The sequence below is a fragment of the Lissotriton helveticus genome, chromosome 6, assembly GCF_964261635.1.
Source record: "Lissotriton helveticus chromosome 6, aLisHel1.1, whole genome shotgun sequence".
Lineage (NCBI taxonomy): Eukaryota > Metazoa > Chordata > Amphibia > Caudata > Salamandridae > Lissotriton > Lissotriton helveticus.
In genome coordinates, this window is record NC_136067.1 from 1,418,775,647 (window position 1) to 1,418,793,305 (window position 17,659).

The following is a 17,659-nucleotide window of genomic DNA, read 5'->3' on the forward strand; positions in this document are numbered from 1 at the left end:
CTGAGCTTGATTTGCAGCACGGAAGTTTTCCTTTTAGTGGTGGGTATTTGAAAAGTAATAATATGATGGTCTGACAAATCGCATGGGATGATCAAGATAGATTCAACCATTTTTTCTTTGGAGATGATCCACTCAAGTGTAGCACCTTTGGAATGAGTTGTTAGTGAACCGGCTTTGATCAGGGAATGGTCTGCTAGGAAGATTTTGACAGCATTGACCTGCTTATCTAAGGGGTCTTCCCATTGGAGATTGAAGTCCCCTAGGAATATGTTACTAGAGCGAAGGGTTGAGTTTGTTGTAATGATTTTCATTAGTTGGTCTATGAACAAGGCGTTTTTACCTGGCGGATGGTAAAGGATTTGTAGTTTGTAAGGATGGTTATCTGAAGATTTTATGGAGAGTCCGAGGTATTCACAAGAATCAAGGGGTTCGGAGTGAAACTTCGCGATAGGGATGTTGGATCGATGTATGCAAGCGATGCCTCCGCCCATTTTATGTGGTCTGTCTAGTCTTATAATGTTGTAGTGAGTGGGTGCAAGAAGGTCTAGGCATGGGGAAGAGGAGTCCGTGAGCCATGTTTCCGTTAAGATGGTTATGTCCACTTTCCGGTTCAGGATGAGGTTGGCGATATCAGAGGCGTGTTTCATTGCTAAGCAGCAGTTGAGTAGGAGGCAGGAGAACTGATTCGACGCATTTCCCAAAGTAAGGTCATGATTTTCAGTGGTTAGGGTTATTCTTTGTTGGTTGTGAGGTTCTATTTGGATTGATGGGGACTGGGTGAATAGAGAATTCATCCTTATTGGTGAGGGGACATGGTGTTGATTTGTAGGATAGTAGTAAGGTTTGGATTTCAGAGTCAGTTAAGTAGTTAAGGTGTTTGCATGTACGGAATTGTCGGTTTGACAGAGGCAGTAAGATAGTATTTAGCTTTATGTTAGCTGAGGCTAATGATTTTTTAATGTGCTCGGTTTTTGAGAGATGATTGTCTGAGAGTTGTAAGATATTTTTCATTTCTTAGATAATGTTTTTTAGGTTCCGGTATGTAATGTCCATTGGGTACTGAGTGTATCTAGTTCAAATTGGTGTGAGGGAGAAGGAAAGAGCTGCACGCAAGAAGGGCTAGGCTTAGGATTGCTGGGAGATTCGAGAACTGTGCTCGCAGTATGGGAGGTTTGAGCGGCTGAGATAGTGGTAGACTTAGATGAGTGGGGTTAGCACGGGTGAGAGGCTTTTTTACGATTCGCTTCAGCTGCCTTATTGCTGAGAACTTCACAAGAGGTCAGAGAAGGGTTGAGGGGGTGGGAGTTGGTTCTGGAGATGGGGCTAGGTGCAAGGTATGGAAATGACAAGGGTTGTGAGTTGAGTTCTAAGGGAGGTGAGTTGCTGTTGCTTCTTTCTGGGGTTCTAGATAAGGGTGTCAGTTGCTGTCACTCTAGAGAAATAGAGGAATCTGTTTGATCCAAGTGGTCTGTGGGTTGAGTGTAGGTGTGAGCTTTTAGTATGGAAAGTATTTGTCGAATTGTTCTAAGTCCTTATTGGCTGCTTGGATAAGAACAGTGCTGTTTTTGTAGGAGGTTATGTTCAGAGTAGCTCTAAGGTTTTGTGAGGGTGGCGTTATAATCCTGGTTCCATAAGGAATATTTTTCTTGTCCTGGATGGTTAGTAGCTTAGAAAAAAAGTTCACCATTTAGCCATTTTTCTAGTGAAAAATATAAGGTCATTTATTATACCTTTCTTTACGTTGAAGGCGGGGTCAAGAAATAGAGTTTTGGGGTTGTGTTTAAAGGTTTTGGTAGCATTACTAGATAGATTGGTGAGGTATATATAGAATAGGAGTTTCTTCCGGTAGGTTTCATAGTTACTCCCGCCATGATGTAGTTTTCCTTGTTCTGGATGGAAAGACCTGTTTGCAGTCCTACTGAGGAAATACTAGGGATATGTATTTCAGAAGGAAATATAGGTACATGTCTAGGCCTATGCAGGAGAAATGTATTTGAGTGGGAATTTAAAAGAGGAATTTTTCGTAAAATAGTCAGATGGGCCAAGTATAACAGTGGGTTGGGGGGTGTTACAAGATGGCTGCCACTTTGTAGGCTAAAGGCTGCAGAAGAGATGGAACAAATTTGTAGCATGGTGCACAGCAAAGGCTGTGGATCCCCTTTCTGCCCTCTTTTAGAGGTCCTTTTGTATATCTTTTCTTTTGGCCCAGCAGGGCTCTGCTCTGGGCATTCTCAAAGGTTATCTTGCAGCTATCTCTGCTTTTCTTCGGCTGCCAGATACACCATACTTATTTGAGTCTCCTATTGTTAATAGGTTCTTAGAGGAAACAGATGAGTAATGCCGTCAATCTCCTTTCATAATACCCCAGTGGGACTTGAATCTTGTTCTCACTTACCTTGTGTGCTCCCTTCAAGCCTCTTCATAACTGTCCTCTCGGGCTCCTCACTCTCAAAACTGCCTTCCTTGTGGCCATCACCTCTGCTCGCAGGGTGAGTGAGCTTCAAGCTCTGTCTTTCAAGTCCCCTTTCTTCTCTATGCATCCGGACAAAGGGGTGCTTAGAACGAGGCCTTTGTATCTTCCTAAAGTGGTTACACCATTTCAAGTAGGACAATCTATCACTTTACCCAACTTTTTCCAACCACCGCACCCTTCCAAGGAGGAGGAGAGACTCCCTCGTCTGGACCCTAAACGTGCGCTGTCATTCTACCTTGATCGCACCAAAGATTTCCGGATGGATGATCAACTCTTTATTGGATATGTAGATGCCAAAAAAAGGCCGGACTGCTCAAAACGTACCATCTATCGATGGGCTGTCCTTTGTATAAAGATATGCAATGCTTTAGATAAGAAGGGTCCTCCAGTGGGGTTGCTTGCTGATTCCACTAGGGCTACAGCAGCAACCATTGCATTGGCACGCGGAGTCCCAATACTTGATATCTGCCAAGCGGCAATATGGGCATCTCTGCACACATATGTACCAGACATTACTGCCTGGACAGCTTTTTTGCCCGTTCGGTCCACCAGGACTTTCTTGTCTGAACTTGGTCTGCAGAAACTCCTCCGGGGATGGTATTGCTGGGGTATCTATTCTAAAGGAAAGGAATCTACAACTAACTGTCTCTTTCAGATGAACAAGTTACTTACCTTCAGTAACAATGTATTTGTAAGAGACACAGGTTAGTGGTAGATTCCTTACCGCCTCACTCATCCTCCTCGCTCTGTGAACTGATTTCTGTAGATAGAGACTCCATAGTTGTAGTGCACCAGAGGTCCGTGTCCTGCATGGCTCTGCACTTCTGGCGTGAAAAGTTGTGTCAGAACTGACCTCAGGGCGGCATCTGAGTAGGCACCGTGACGTCATGCCGGATACCACGACGCCGACAACAGACGCAGAGTCGACCAACACCACCTACTGGCGTGCAGGGGTACTGCTAAAGAAAAAACTCTGAATCCAGACTGGTGCCTATGGGACATTCTAAAGCTAAAGAACCTACAACCAACCTATGTCATTTATACTTTATTCTTTGATTTACTCAACGTTGAGAAAGTCAAAGGGATCTTATTGTTACAGGTGACCTAAACTTAAACCTAATGGGATCCTCCGTGGACGATAAAATATCCTTACAAAACACAATTTGGAATATCCCAACACAAGGGAAGCCACGTTCATGCAAGCAATCTAAGGCGGGACAGTCGGCCCTGGAGGAATTGGAACATCTAAATTTAAGAGCATTAACTGGCAGATCTATCGCTCACTGAGACTGTTATGGTGCAATCCTGAAGATATAACACATTTAAACTTATTGCAAAAGAAAAAGGCTCTGCTGAAAAAACAAAAAAAGAATGCTAACAGGGACACAGAGAATGATCTATGGGCAAAACTACAAGCTGATATCAAACAAAATAACAGCGCAAGTTTTTGGAGAGCCATAAGTCAATTTGTTCATCCTAACCACGATGGAATTTCCTCAAACATTTCGGAGGTAGTTTGGACGAAATATCTTTGGTCTCACTTCCATCAATACACTGAGTTTAGCACAAAGGGGGAAAATTCCTCGGGTGCATCTGACGGTCTCAACATCAGCACGGCGTATGCAAGAAGCAACCAGATCGCACTACGCGAAGCCAATGATGACATCCTAATTGACGACTCGCCAACAAATCGAATCAAGATCATTAAAAGGCAAATAGGTAAAGGCAGGAGGGAAGGGGCACCCTGCCCAAATGGAATACCACCAGTGCTCTACAAGCAAGAGGCAACGTTCTGGGCTGAAGCACTAAAACCACTGTTCAGGGAAATAAGGTTGACAAACATCCTGCCAGAGTCCTGGAGAGGATCGATCATTGCACCAATTCACAAGTCAGTTCTGTGGCTTTGACCTATCCCCTATCAACTAGTGGCACTAATGGACAATGAGGCAACATTTTTTGCTGGTATGCTATTGGAAGAGCTCCAGGCATGGGCAGAAGAAAAATTTGCTAACCCAAAAAACCAGACTGGATTTACGAAAAGCTGAAATGACAAGGAGCTCCCTGCATTTGTGCTTCATCGATTATAAAGCAGCCTTTAACCACGTCAATTGAAACCGACTGTGGTCCAAACTGCACAGCTGGGGGCTCCCCCAATCCCTTCTAAACCTGCATACAAACACCTGGGCCAGACTAAGCTGGGTGACGGATCATATCTGTCGAGTCGCATACCAACGGACAAAGGGCTTAAACAAGGTTGACTTTTAGCTCCTACACTTTTTAACCTGTTCATAGCTGACCTTGTACCGATATTAAACGCCTGCAACTCACATGCTCCAAAACTGGGAGACATTTTATTGCCATGTCTCCTATACGCGGACGACATAGTCCTGATTAGCCAAACAAGAGTAGGCCTTCAACATCTTATAAACGCTACACAGGACTATTCAAAATAAAACGGTATAACGATAAATGTCGACAAAACAAAAACCATCACAGTCAGTAAAAAAAAGGAAAAACCTACAGCATGGTTCTGGGGGAAGACCCGAATAGAGAACATCATGGAATACAAATACTTGGGCATAAAGATAGACAAAGGCGGTCAGTTCCTGGCGCAGAGAAACCGTATCAGGCATAAAGGCATTGCCCTGGCAATCTCCCTAAAAACTCTGATTTCTAAACTAATCGGTCCATCGATTCTGCCCATAGCGCAGGTGATCCGTGCAAAGCTACTGCCAACAATTACTTATGGTAGTGAGGCCCAGAAAGGAAGAGATGCCAAACTACTTGACTCCACAGTAACAACTACGTACAGGTTTATATTTGGGCTGACTAAACATACTTCACCACCACAAATCAGGCTTGAGTTTGGCATACAGAAGCAATCTATTGTGAGCCATGGGGCATACATCATAGCGTGGGACAAAATATGGAAAGCTGCTCCAGGGTCATTAAATGCACAGTTATGGAAAGAGATAGACCGTTACACCACCTCACCCGCAGCGAGATATCTCAAAAACGGCTTGCACAAATTAGAATTGAACCAACTGTGGGAAACACCCACTAGTACCGGCGTGCTTAAGCAACTAGTCTGGAAAACAGTCAAACACCTGTCGTGACTGGAGAATAAAGCCTCACTTGCAGAAAGGTCTCACGGATGGATGCCTTTGAATACCTACTGTGAGCCAGTAGCTCAGAAGTACTTCAATTTGGGTTATGCTAAGCATACAAAAATTAGTTTTATGAAGTTTAGACTTGGCCTGCTACCCTGTACTCCACATTTGCCACCCTGGCTAAAGGAGAAGGCGGACCCTAGGTGCCTTATGCGGGTCAGCACCGGAAGACCTACTACACCTACTATGCTTCTGCAAACCACTCTGACTAGAACTTGAAACAACTGTTGAAAGTTAAATTCAACCAGCGAGGAATTCGAACCAGGAGGCAGGCTGTCCTGGCTTGTTTTGCTCCGAGTGACCCTCATCTAAACTGTTCCTTGGTAAAATTCTTGATGACATGCGAAAAGAAAATGTCGGAAACCAAAGTATTGGCAGATAACCAACCCAGTGATACGGAAAAAAAGCAGGAACAGGAGGAGCTCGAAGTCTAGCTCCAATGAACTTTATTCCTGAGATACAAACTCCTCATTTTGCATGTATTAATGATTAACACACTAAGGAACATACAGACTTAAACCAAATATCCTGGACAAACAAACAAGATGTGCACCGCTAGTCATCATGCACCCACAAACTAGACCATAGACTTGTAACATTTGAACAACCATAGTACAGTCTTTTTAACAAATTTGTAATGTTTTAGCAGTATGGAGTTTTATATGTAAAAATTGTTTTGAAATGAAATATTCTTGTTTTGCAATGGTTTTAACGAACTATGCAAATAAAAATAAACTTGAAACTTGAGAAAGTCAAAGGGGAAACAATGAGCCTCATCAAAGGGCACTCCACCCATAAACATGCCCTTATTATACAAGAGAATGAAAAAAATAATTAACCATGTATTAGACACTATTAAAATGTGTTGGGCATTATTTTCATGTTGCTAAACGGTAGACCCTTAAATTGTGCATAACAAATAAATGTGCTCGTGTTTCTCTCTCTGTAAAATAAAATAACACTGTGAATTAATTTTAATCTGCTGGTCGTTGTTGTTCTTTTGCGATTTATTTTCTGACCTAACAAGATTACATTTTCAAGGGGGAAGCCTGCAATGTTTTAGCAGAAGTAAATGTTTTCATTGTTTATTATGTGAAGCTTCCTTTAAGCATGATACGTGCAGGACGAATGAGATCTAAGAAATGAATTAAAGCAATGGATATTAAAGTTGTTATTCTACTTCTTGTGAAAAGATGGTATGAATAATGAATGCTAGCAGAACATTGAGAGTATTTTGTTGATAAAAGTGTCCAGACGTAACGCCGGAGAAATGTTTTTATTTTTGTGTACCATTTCATTTCCTAAATCCGCTAGTGACCGAATGTTATGTTTTAAATACATTTTTGCCACATTTTGTTGTGTGTAACGTGTATTGTTCAAAACAGTATAAGGGGTTTCGAATTTATTTTCCGTATACCTCTTTTGCGAGTTCATTCGGAGCACTTGTTGCTAGGGCACGTTTGTTTGGTGCATCCCCTCATATTTTTCTCGCGGGCTTTTTGTAGATCTCTGCACATTTCCCTGTTGCTTACAGATCTCATTTAAAAATCATTTTGGTTTTAGCTTCTAATCCAATTTGAATATTTTTATTTGTTTGGCAGGCTTGCTTTAACATCTTACTTGGCACTTTTGGCTTGTTTTAGCTTAATATTAGACATAGCCGGCATATGCACATCATTTACAGGCTGTCTGTTCACATGTTTTCTCATGCAGAGTATTGTAGTATTGTTTTACTTATTCGAACTGGCCATGCTATTTGATTATGCCTTTCTTGTCTGTCTTGTGTATTGTTCCCTTAGACAATTTGAGTGCTGAGAGCATACAGTTGATTTTCTGTTTTGCATTATTTTTACTGGTTTATCACTGCTGTAATGGCAGCTAGGTTTACTGAATACATCTAATATTTGAAAAGACCAAGTGAGAGCCTTTTGTAAATTATTTGTCTAAATTTCTCATGAATCAGCCATGCCCCCAACTGGTCCTGCAGATATTTTTGATAGAAGAAAAGCGTTGACATGATAATAACCGAAAACTGATTGCCATTGGATTGGTTTTGCTGAGACATGGTTCCGTGAGAATTCTATCACTGTGCTAAATGATCTGATTGGTTTAGTTTTAAACAATTACATTTTAAAAAAAGCTTGAGGAGAAAGCACAGTAGTACTTTTTGTCCTAATGACCTCATCCACACTGAAGTATTTGTTGAAAAACTCATGTCAAATGTGTGATTGAGTAGTGTGCAATAAATACAAGCATTTCCTTTGTACAACTGTAAAATACCTCTCTTTAAGCTAATATTGATACTTTCTGGATGAAATTTGCAAAGCACAGCTTAGTAAATAACTTTAATTGATGCGGTCAACCGTGTATTGATGCCAGAACAGCATTGAACCTGAAGGAAAACTAGTTATGGGACTCATACAAGTTGCAGGGCACTCAGTGGAGCTAGTGCTCACATGTAGTGCTATAATCACATGCTTCATGGTCTAATTGTAGATTTTGCCTGATAATCCACTAGCACTCTGCCTACCATGGTCTGCCAGCCTCCTTTTCAAAGTAGGACATAAGTCAAACCAATTCCATAGAGGTACTTCAAGGAAAGTAGTACTGAAGAGTTTAAAGCACTCTTCAACTTTGTTGAAGCGGACACGCTCTTTGTACCTAGAGTTCCCTTGGCAAGTCTGCACCACAGTGCTGCCAACCCCCTTAACAAAATTGTTCACCTACACATTCCACATCTCATCCCACAAAGAATAGCTGAGGGGTAACAAACACTGGCATGGGCCGCCACAACTATCATTTGTGCTCACATGTTCTGTTTTTTGTATTTTCTACTGTTTCTCTCACAGCTCTTTGTAGAGACTTGCAAAGTGACACATCAGTTCAGACAACCTAAATAAATAACATAATAAATGTTATGGATTTATTTTGAGAAGGACAAATGCATAGAGAGTTCCTTGATCCTAACCCTAATCTACTCATTCATCTTAAATTTATAAACTACTATCAGCTCTGCATTCCTGCCTCGTTCTTGATGGATTCATAACATTATCTCCCAATATTCTCTGTGCTTTTCCTGCTAACTGGACCACATGCAAGTCTTAGTTTACAATTCGAGCCATCAGTGGTCTATTGCTTGATTCAGTCAGAAGGTAATGCATTCATTTGTGGAGATGTTAATTGGAGGTTGTGGTGTTCTCCATTGGGAGGATGCCAGGAAAAGATGTCAGACATAGTGAAAATGTTGTACTGTTAGCTACGGAACAGGTACGTTGAACATAAAGGGTGGGAATGTCCAGTTTCTTTCATGCTTTGGCAGTTGTATTAGTGTTTCTATCACTAATTTTCGTTTGAAAGATGGAGGTTGAAACGGATTATAACGAGATTAGTCTAGGTAATGATATTTCTTTTGTTCACTATGACCATGTTAAGAATTGCAAAGCCTGTGTCCAGAGTATGTCCAGCAGTGTGGTTGAGCACAGTTTTGAAGACCCAAGTCTAGTAGCAGATCAACAAATGCAGGATTGTGTGGTGAAGTCCCAACTAGTATGGGGATTATGGTGTAGAAGACTATTGTATGGACAGATTTGTGTATTCTGAAGTAATATAATCTATGATAGAATTCGTTGGTATAGTTTTGTGAAAAGCGTATACATCCTGTCTAGTTTTCAAGGGACAACTTCTCATGAGGATTTTGTATCCTGCAGTAATTGCTTCTTGTAGAATTGATGCTCATCATTTGTGATTCAATTTTCATGGTAATTAGTAGGTCGAGATTAGAATCTGAATTTAGAAACAGAAATTCAATTTAGTTTGGTAAGAGACTTTATACTTGAAAAAGATGGGCCGATTTGTTAAAATGTATAGCCTGGTCATTTGAGAGTAGCTTTATAGCCATTTGTGATGGAAACCAGAGTGGTAAATGCACTCTGTGTTGTGCTTAAACCAGTAGAAAGGGCATGCTTGTTCTGCAGACACTCACTTGATAGACTGGGCAATAGTGCCATTCATAATTAAGTTTATAACCTAGGACCTTGCAGCTAATTTCTTAGAAAATGTCAAACTTAAATTCCTCATTTCGACCTATTGGTATACATTTATCTCTAGGTGGTTAAAGTCTACACAACTTTGTTGAATTGGTTTGGCTTGCTTGTTGCTATTTGGGCAAGGAATGTAAGCGTCTTCGGTTTTCAGATTTCACCAGATTCTGCTCCCATGAAGTCACGTGGCAGGAAATGTGCTTCAATTGATTAAATATGATTTTTAATATATGTGCAGCACATGTGTAATTTTATTGAAGCAGCAATCGAGCCATATTACTGCTCCTGGGATATGGCAAAACTAAGCAACAATTGTAAAGAAATAAGGGTGCACTCTTCTGTTTTTTCCAGTTCATCCATTTTCATTTCTATTATTTATTTATTTTCAGGATAACATCAACATAGATGAAGCAGCTCGCTCCTTGGTGGAGAACATACTTGTGAACTACAAGAATTACCCTGCTGAGAAGCATGAAGAAGACGTTGTAAATCTAGACAAAATGATGCCGGCGGAGAGCAAATCCCAGTGCTGCTGATGTTGACATGCCTATTTAAGCATGCACCCAAACACGCTGCTCTGCAGCTGGACTAGTATGTGCCTTTAACAATCATACTGCTGCTGTGATGCCTGACCATGATAAGACACAAAGCCAGAAGTCGGAGCGTTTTTTGTTTTTTTTACTTTGTTACTGAAGTTTGCATGTATTTTGATATAGCGGATACATTTTTAATTGTTGTCACTACATTACTAACTGCTTGAGGATAGTCATCCACCTATTTTTGGGAATCAAATACTTGCTGTACATATACCAGGATATTTTTCATCATATGGTGGTGATAGGACAGAATGGGGGTTTATCCATAACCAAAATTATCTTATATTCGAGAAGATTTATTCTGTGTTCGCTTTTGTATCCAGATATGCAAGTCCAGTTCAATGAAACGTGTTTACATTACTTTTTCAAAGACTGATCTGAGTAACAATTCTGGTTCATTTGTGCCATTTTGAATTTGTCCTTTTATATGCCGCTGGTTTGACAAACGCTGCCTAAAGGGGGGGGATCCTTTTAAAGTGAAAGCCTAGAGGGCTGTTTTGCATTGGTCACTTGGATCTTCGAGCAGAGCGAGATGAAGGCCTGTGATCTGTAAATGACCGACATCTTGTTCGTAATAAATTTACCTATCTCATGATTAGTAGCACCAGATTATGTAACAGATGACCACTTCATGCAATGTTGCGCTACCTCATGCTAGCTTGACTGCCTGCCTCCAGACATTGTGACTCCATGGTTCTCCATCAAAAGGGTTTGCTGCGGTGCTGGTGAAACTACAGGGTTTCTTTGGTTTTTGACCTTGTGCGAAGCCGCAATCTTCATTCGTGGTGAAGTTACTCCATAAAAATGCATGTGCCCGTTTCCTCTTCAGCATTCTTTTGCAACAATGTCTTAATAAAAATATCTTGGGAAGTATCCATACATTGTGTTTCATTTAGCATTCCCAATCCGCCATTTCTGCACTTTCTATATAAAAAAAACTCTGGTGTTTTCTCTTAATGTCATTAGCAACATGTTGTCTCTCAGCTGGGAATCGTCATGCTTCTACAACTTACTCATATGTTTGTTTTTAGTGCTCCATTCCCACTACCAGTTAAATTTTCAGTGTATGAAAAGAAACTGTTACTTGTATGTGGCTCTGAAACTTTCCGAAGATTGGCTTTGGACAACATTTCTACCATACATTAATGGAAGTTAATGAGGGTAGGATAGGTTCGGTTCGTCTGGTGTATTGTTGGTCCAAGGGCAATTTTCTTTGCCGTTATATGGCTGTTCTTTCCAGGCCCTTTTTCACCCCTCCTTTTGTTGAACAAGTACTTTTCTAATAATTGTATGCACTGATCACCTTGCAATGAGCAACACCTGGATTTTCTTACACTTTCCTGCGGATTGGTATTGATATGCACTTTAAGATTAGATATGCATGCACTTATGCCTGGAAGAATATTTTTGGGGGAATATTGCTCACACAGCAACAATGTATCCATTTTCCATTTGCTGCTTTTTTGAGTCCGTTTTTACCTTCTGAAGTGTACCTTCAAATATCATTTGGTTTGTATGCTCAGGCTTTGACTACACATTTCTTTTCTGTGCATGGTATTATGGATCCTAAAGATGTAATAATTCAGTGGCCAATTAGGGTCCAAATCCATGTGGATTTATAAAATTAAAACATTTCTCTGATGTCATGTAGGATCATGAGCAGTGCATCGCCTCACTAACTTACCAAACATACTTAGACGATTGGGGTTTGGCACTGTAACCTCTTTGTATGACTTAGTTGACGTGGTATTATACTTCTGATAGACAGGTATCCTTTATGATTCCCCTCAATAGCTCCGTTTTCAGTGAGTAGCATTGATTTCATAATGATAGGCTAAGAGAATGCGTAAAGATCATGCATGCTGTTAATCCTGGTGCTATATCCTAAAAAATGTCTAAAGGGCCCTTTGTGAACGCATATTATTTGCTATCTAATCCACCAGAAAAGAGAACATTCGACAGCAACTGTCAGTTGCCTTTGTATGAGCTGCTGTATGACATGAGAATGAATGAATGAATTAATGCAATTTATAAAGCACATAGCTACTCCTAAAAGGAGTTGTCCCAGCACTGAGAGGTCAGAAAACACTAAGGAAATAGCAGACATGAAGGGAAACAGCCTATCTGAAAAGACAAGTCTTTAGTCTTTTCTGAAACAAAGATTCCCTGCAAAAATGGACTCGCCTGCAGCGGAAGGGAGTTCAAGAACAAACGCGAGAAGGCTAAAAGCTCTTCCACCAGAACAAGCTTTCTTTACTCTGGGAAACTTCAAGAACAGTAGCTCTGAAGACCTGAAACATCCCTTAGGAGAATAAGGAGTAAGAAGAGAATGCAGATAAGCTGCACCAGTCTTTTAGAAATCCTGTAGCAGAAGCAAAGAGCTTTGAAAGAAAGGCTTTTCTCCACAGAGAGCCAATGCAATTTAACACGTGCTTTTCCCAAAGGTTCACACATAGAGAGGTTAAGCAGTAGGGGAACCGCCAAATTTTAAACATGCTGGAGACTATTAATTCTAAAGCAAACACAAGGAGATGATGGACGGAGCTTCTGCATGGAGGGGTGAGGAGGAGTGGTAGGTGCACTTTTAAGTGTGCATGTCAGTTTGACCGGCTGACTTAGGCTAACCAAACTAACATGCCCACTTAGGTTTCTCTAACCCAAGTTTATTGCACAGCCAGGTTTTTAGAAACAGCACAAACTCCCTGTGCGTGACCAAGCGTTAATCCAGCCTACTCAGGCCAATCCTCACGCAGCACTCATGCTTGAAAGCAGCGCGCGATTGAATGGAGAGTCAATGATGGAATACCAGGGACTGGTGAGACCAGGATCTGGAAGTAGAGAAGCGGCCAGCAGCACCAGATAAGTCTTTTCATTTTGTTTGTATTATTAAACCCCCTGTTCCCCCTGTTCCCCCCGCCGCCTCCTCACAACTCCTTATCTGTGTCAGCCGCCACTGGTGATATGTACAGATACGAATAACTGGATCCTCATGTCTTTGCTCTCTAGCAGTTTTATGCAGAAAACCCTTTATATGGATGAAAGCACACTCAAAAGAAGAGGTAAGAGTTTATTGGTTTGAAGAATGTGCCTTGAATATCAGATTTGAGTGATATCCTTTTCCACATCTTTGTTTAATCCCCACTCCAGTTTGAAAACACTATGTAGCGCCTGACTGTTTCTGAACAATATCATCTAAACTTCCTAGAGAGACTCCCCTCCATCAGAAGACATGTCAAATTACATCATGAGCTGAAGCCAGGGAGTGTTGCACAGCCAAGAGCCACATCCACAGTGAATTATAGAAATATTTGTTCAGGGTGTTCTTCACTTCATGTTCATGAGAAAAGATGTTCCAACTTTTAGAAGGCCTAAATTATCACCTAATCTGTATTTGATTTTGTTTTGGGGCAGCTACTTTCTGCCTCCCTAAAAACTTCACACATTTAGGTTTATTTAATATTTTTGTCAAATTCAAATACACAGTGTATAAGTGACTTAAATGCATTTAAATTATTTTTAATTTGATGATCTTAAACAGTGACACATGGAAAGTCTTCAAATTGCATTGAGAACAACTTTTGCAAGTTTGCATATCCAATAAATAGATGTTTTATGGCTACCCAATGCACCACTTTCTCAACACATTCCCACTATGAAATGTCTTTTCACTAGTCAAGTGCTTTACTTAAAGTCCAAATACTGTGGAAACTATTATACAGCAGGTACTGGGCACACGTAAGGTATACACAACTTTTAAGTGATTAGGTCGGTTGAGATAAAAACAATGGACACTGGTTTGTATGGTGAAGACAATATATTAAACTTTATATAAGTCTTCTTTCTTTTGAATGTTTACAGAACGCCAGCCGACACGTGTTTCATCAACAGGGCAATGCCTGTGACTCATCAGGGCTGTAAAAATATATCATACAGAAAAATCAATTGTGGTTCATAATGATAAAAAAATAATAATACAAGCATTTCAGACTATAGCAGCAGTCCTTAAAGGGTACGTGACCTGTGTCAAGTGAAGGCAACACCAGGGGGATGTGTACGACGACTACGTGCAAACGAAAGTAATGTATGCTATCGCACATTAAGAGGCATGTGGGAGAATAAATAATGAATGCTGTCGCACATTAAAAGTCAAGGGATCACCTGCCTTGATAAAGAGCCACGTGCTGAGTAGCGTGTATGGCTCGTGATTGTATGGCGACGAGGGAGCTTAGAGCAGGTGAATAAAATAAGTATGCGTCGAACTCTCACCTACTGTCACTTTCCACATTTCTGAGTCAGCTTTCTAGCTGCCCGCGTCACGTATCCTCACTTCCTTTTTCAATCACGAATGCGCATGCGCGCCCCCGGGCATTGTTATTTCACCCCCAGCGTCAAGAGCACTGTGATCTCCTGATCACTTTCCGCCCGACGAAACATGCAGTCACATCGATTTTCCAGGTAACTTCCCATACCCAACCACGCGCTACCACTATGTTCCAGACTCCCCTCTGTGTGTCCGACCCGTACTTCCTTCTCAGTACGGTAACAAAATTTTTATATTTTCTTATTTTCCCGCCAATGGGAGATAACGCGTCAGTCATACCCGACTGTGCGAGCAAGTTATTCGTCACTCATATGACTCTTGCCCTCTACTTCAACATCATGATTTGTTCCTAATCACCGTATCCACCGGTGAGTCTCCACACGGATGCCTGCATTCCAAGCCTTTAATTACACTCTAATGGTACTTTGTCATAACTTTCCCCATTTTATCCATGGCCCTGCTAATTTCTGCCTCCTTTTACCCCTCACAGCCCAGAACACAAGCGCCGCTCTCAGGTATTTGCCGCGGTACTCTCACCCCTTTCTCACCGGCCATTTGTACACTACGCCCTGGGATCGTATTTTAGTCTTAGGCCGCCATGGTATCACTAATTGTATTGTGTGCCTTACAGCTCTGATATATTATATTAATAACGCTACGGAACACCACACAGGCAATTTTCTTTGCCTTTTAACAGTCACTCGATTACTATGTCTCTAAACTGTGCTTCTTCTTTCATACCGACAAACTGATCACATGATCTGTTTCCTTATCCACTAAACAGCTTGACCTTAAATTGCCTGATTTTGCATGTGCAATGTTTGTTTTTTTCTCCCATTTTACACATGTGGTAACGCCTTACAACTATGCGTTTTTGCCTGCAACCGCCTTATTACTGTCGGATTTATGTTTTTCCACATTGATTAAGACTCGCACCCCTTTTTGGACCGCCTGTATATCACCCATACATGTGGTTATAACCGTTTCCTGCACATTATGGCTCGTGTATGTGGTATCATACAAAACATTATGATTTTTGGTCATTGCACATGTTACTTGTGTTTCTGTTTCTTAGTACCAGAATGTATGAACTAGCTAATGTTTTATTATCCTTCTCCAAGTCACAGACACGCCAGAGACACACCTCATGTCCGCCCGCGTCAACCTCACATAGACGTACGTTATCCTCGTCCAATAGCCACGCCATCGTCAGCACTATGATTCTGCTGCTCACTCCTGTGCACCACACATACCATAGACCACCATTTTTCGCAAGACCTTATTTTATTCACCTGCTCTAAGCTCCCTCATCGCCATACAATCACGAGCCATACACACTACTCGTCACGTGGCTCTTTATCAAGGCAGGTGATCCCTTGACTTTTAATGCTCTCCCACCACTACCCTGCCATATCTCCACAACCCCCTTCTTCATTCATCCACATGTAAACGCACTGGGCACTCAACTATCACCAGATCCCTATCCCTCACGCAGGAGTCTCCCGACTTCTTGTCGCACATGCCTTCTTAATGTGCGACAGCATTCATTATTTGTTCTCCCACAAGCCTCTTAATGTGCGATAGCATACATTACTTTAGTTTCCACGTAGTCATCGTACACATCCCCCTGGTGTTGCCTTCACTTGACACAGGTCACAGATCCCTTTAAGGACTGCTGCTATAGTCTGAAATCCTTGTATTATTATTTTTTTATTATTATGAACCACAATTGATTTTTCTGTATGATATATTTTTACAGCCCTGATGAGTCACAGGCATTGCCCTGTTGATGAAACACGTGTCGGCTGGCGTTCTGTAAACATTCAAAAGAAAGAAGACGTATATAAAGTTTAATATATTGTCTTCACCATACAAACCGGTGTCCATTGTTTTTGTCTCAACCAACCTAATCACTTAAAAGTTGTGTATACCTTACGTGTGCCCAGTACCTGCTGTATATTTTGTGTGGTGTTCTGGCTTCTTTTGCCAGACCGCCTCTGAGATGCTTCAGGGTTTCCCTCTTTACTGGTAGCACCGTCCTACGCCTGTTCTTTGTGTCCATCACTACATACCCTAACTGCACTGTGTGAGCGCCCTTACTGTACAATCCAAACCCTTAGTAGAACTTCCTTCAGTCTCAGTACAGTTGGCAGCCCTGCAGCACCTTTCTCACAACGCACTCTTGTCCCAGGTGATGGATAGAGACAAAGAGGCATCGGATCTTTTTGACAACCTTGAAAGAGGAAGACCAACTACAGGTCTGTCCACCAGCAGCAATCCACCACAGAGGAACTCACTAAAAGAAAAGTTCATCAAGCTTGAAAGGCTCCGGAAAACAGAGAACTCACGGCGGTGGGACTGCGCCACCCTCAAGCAATACCTCAGGCTGAACAGGGTTCCCCGTGGGCTCCGTTTACAGATCTTTCCTACGTTCGACGACCTCGACGATGATCTACTAGGTAAATGGGAGGAAGCACTGACCATCAACTCAAATACACTAATCAACATTCTCATTGAAAGCGGAGAAAGGAAGGTGTGCAAGCTACAAGCAGAAATCCAGACTTTGGAAGAAGAAATTAAAGATCTGAACCTCAAAGACTCCACCGAAAAAAATTATGTAATACTCAAGGACGTTCTCAATTTACACCAGAAAGAAATCAAGGAACGAAAAAGCAGACAACTAAAACGTGACAAAGCAGATTACAGGAAGGGCAGAGTGTTCACATTCGCTAAAAAATACGATCTACTAGTGAAAAAACCAAAGGCATCTGATCCAACATTGGGAGCAGGAGCAGCCTCAACCGCATCAAGCTCATCCTCTCTCAACACCATCCCCAGCGAGACGAAACAGAAACTGAAAGGAACACTAACGCCTCTAATTTTTTGGCGAGATCTTAACCATCAGACGCGAGAAACGCACTCAACAGCGTCAGAACCCCACCGCAAAAAGACCAGAAGAGGAAAACGATCAGGGAAAAGAAGAATACAAGAGAAAATTGAGGTCGGGGAACAACCCGAAATAAATACAGAATCCCAAGAGGTACAAGAAGTGAACCTGT

General features: G+C 41.5%; 1 protein-coding gene across 1 annotated transcript in view; it reads left to right on the forward strand.

The window, feature by feature from the left end:
• Nucleotides 1-11,154, forward strand: part of RAB32 (RAB32, member RAS oncogene family) — a 153,222-nt gene extending 142,068 nt beyond the window's left edge. Inside the window, exon 3 of the mRNA XM_078649208.1 lies at nt 10,073-11,154. Within this exon, the coding sequence (XP_078505334.1) occupies nt 10,073-10,219 (147 nt within the window). The 3' untranslated portion in view covers nt 10,220-11,154. The remainder of the gene's footprint in view (nt 1-10,072) is intronic.
• The last annotated feature ends 6,505 nt before the right edge of the window (nt 11,155-17,659 follow it).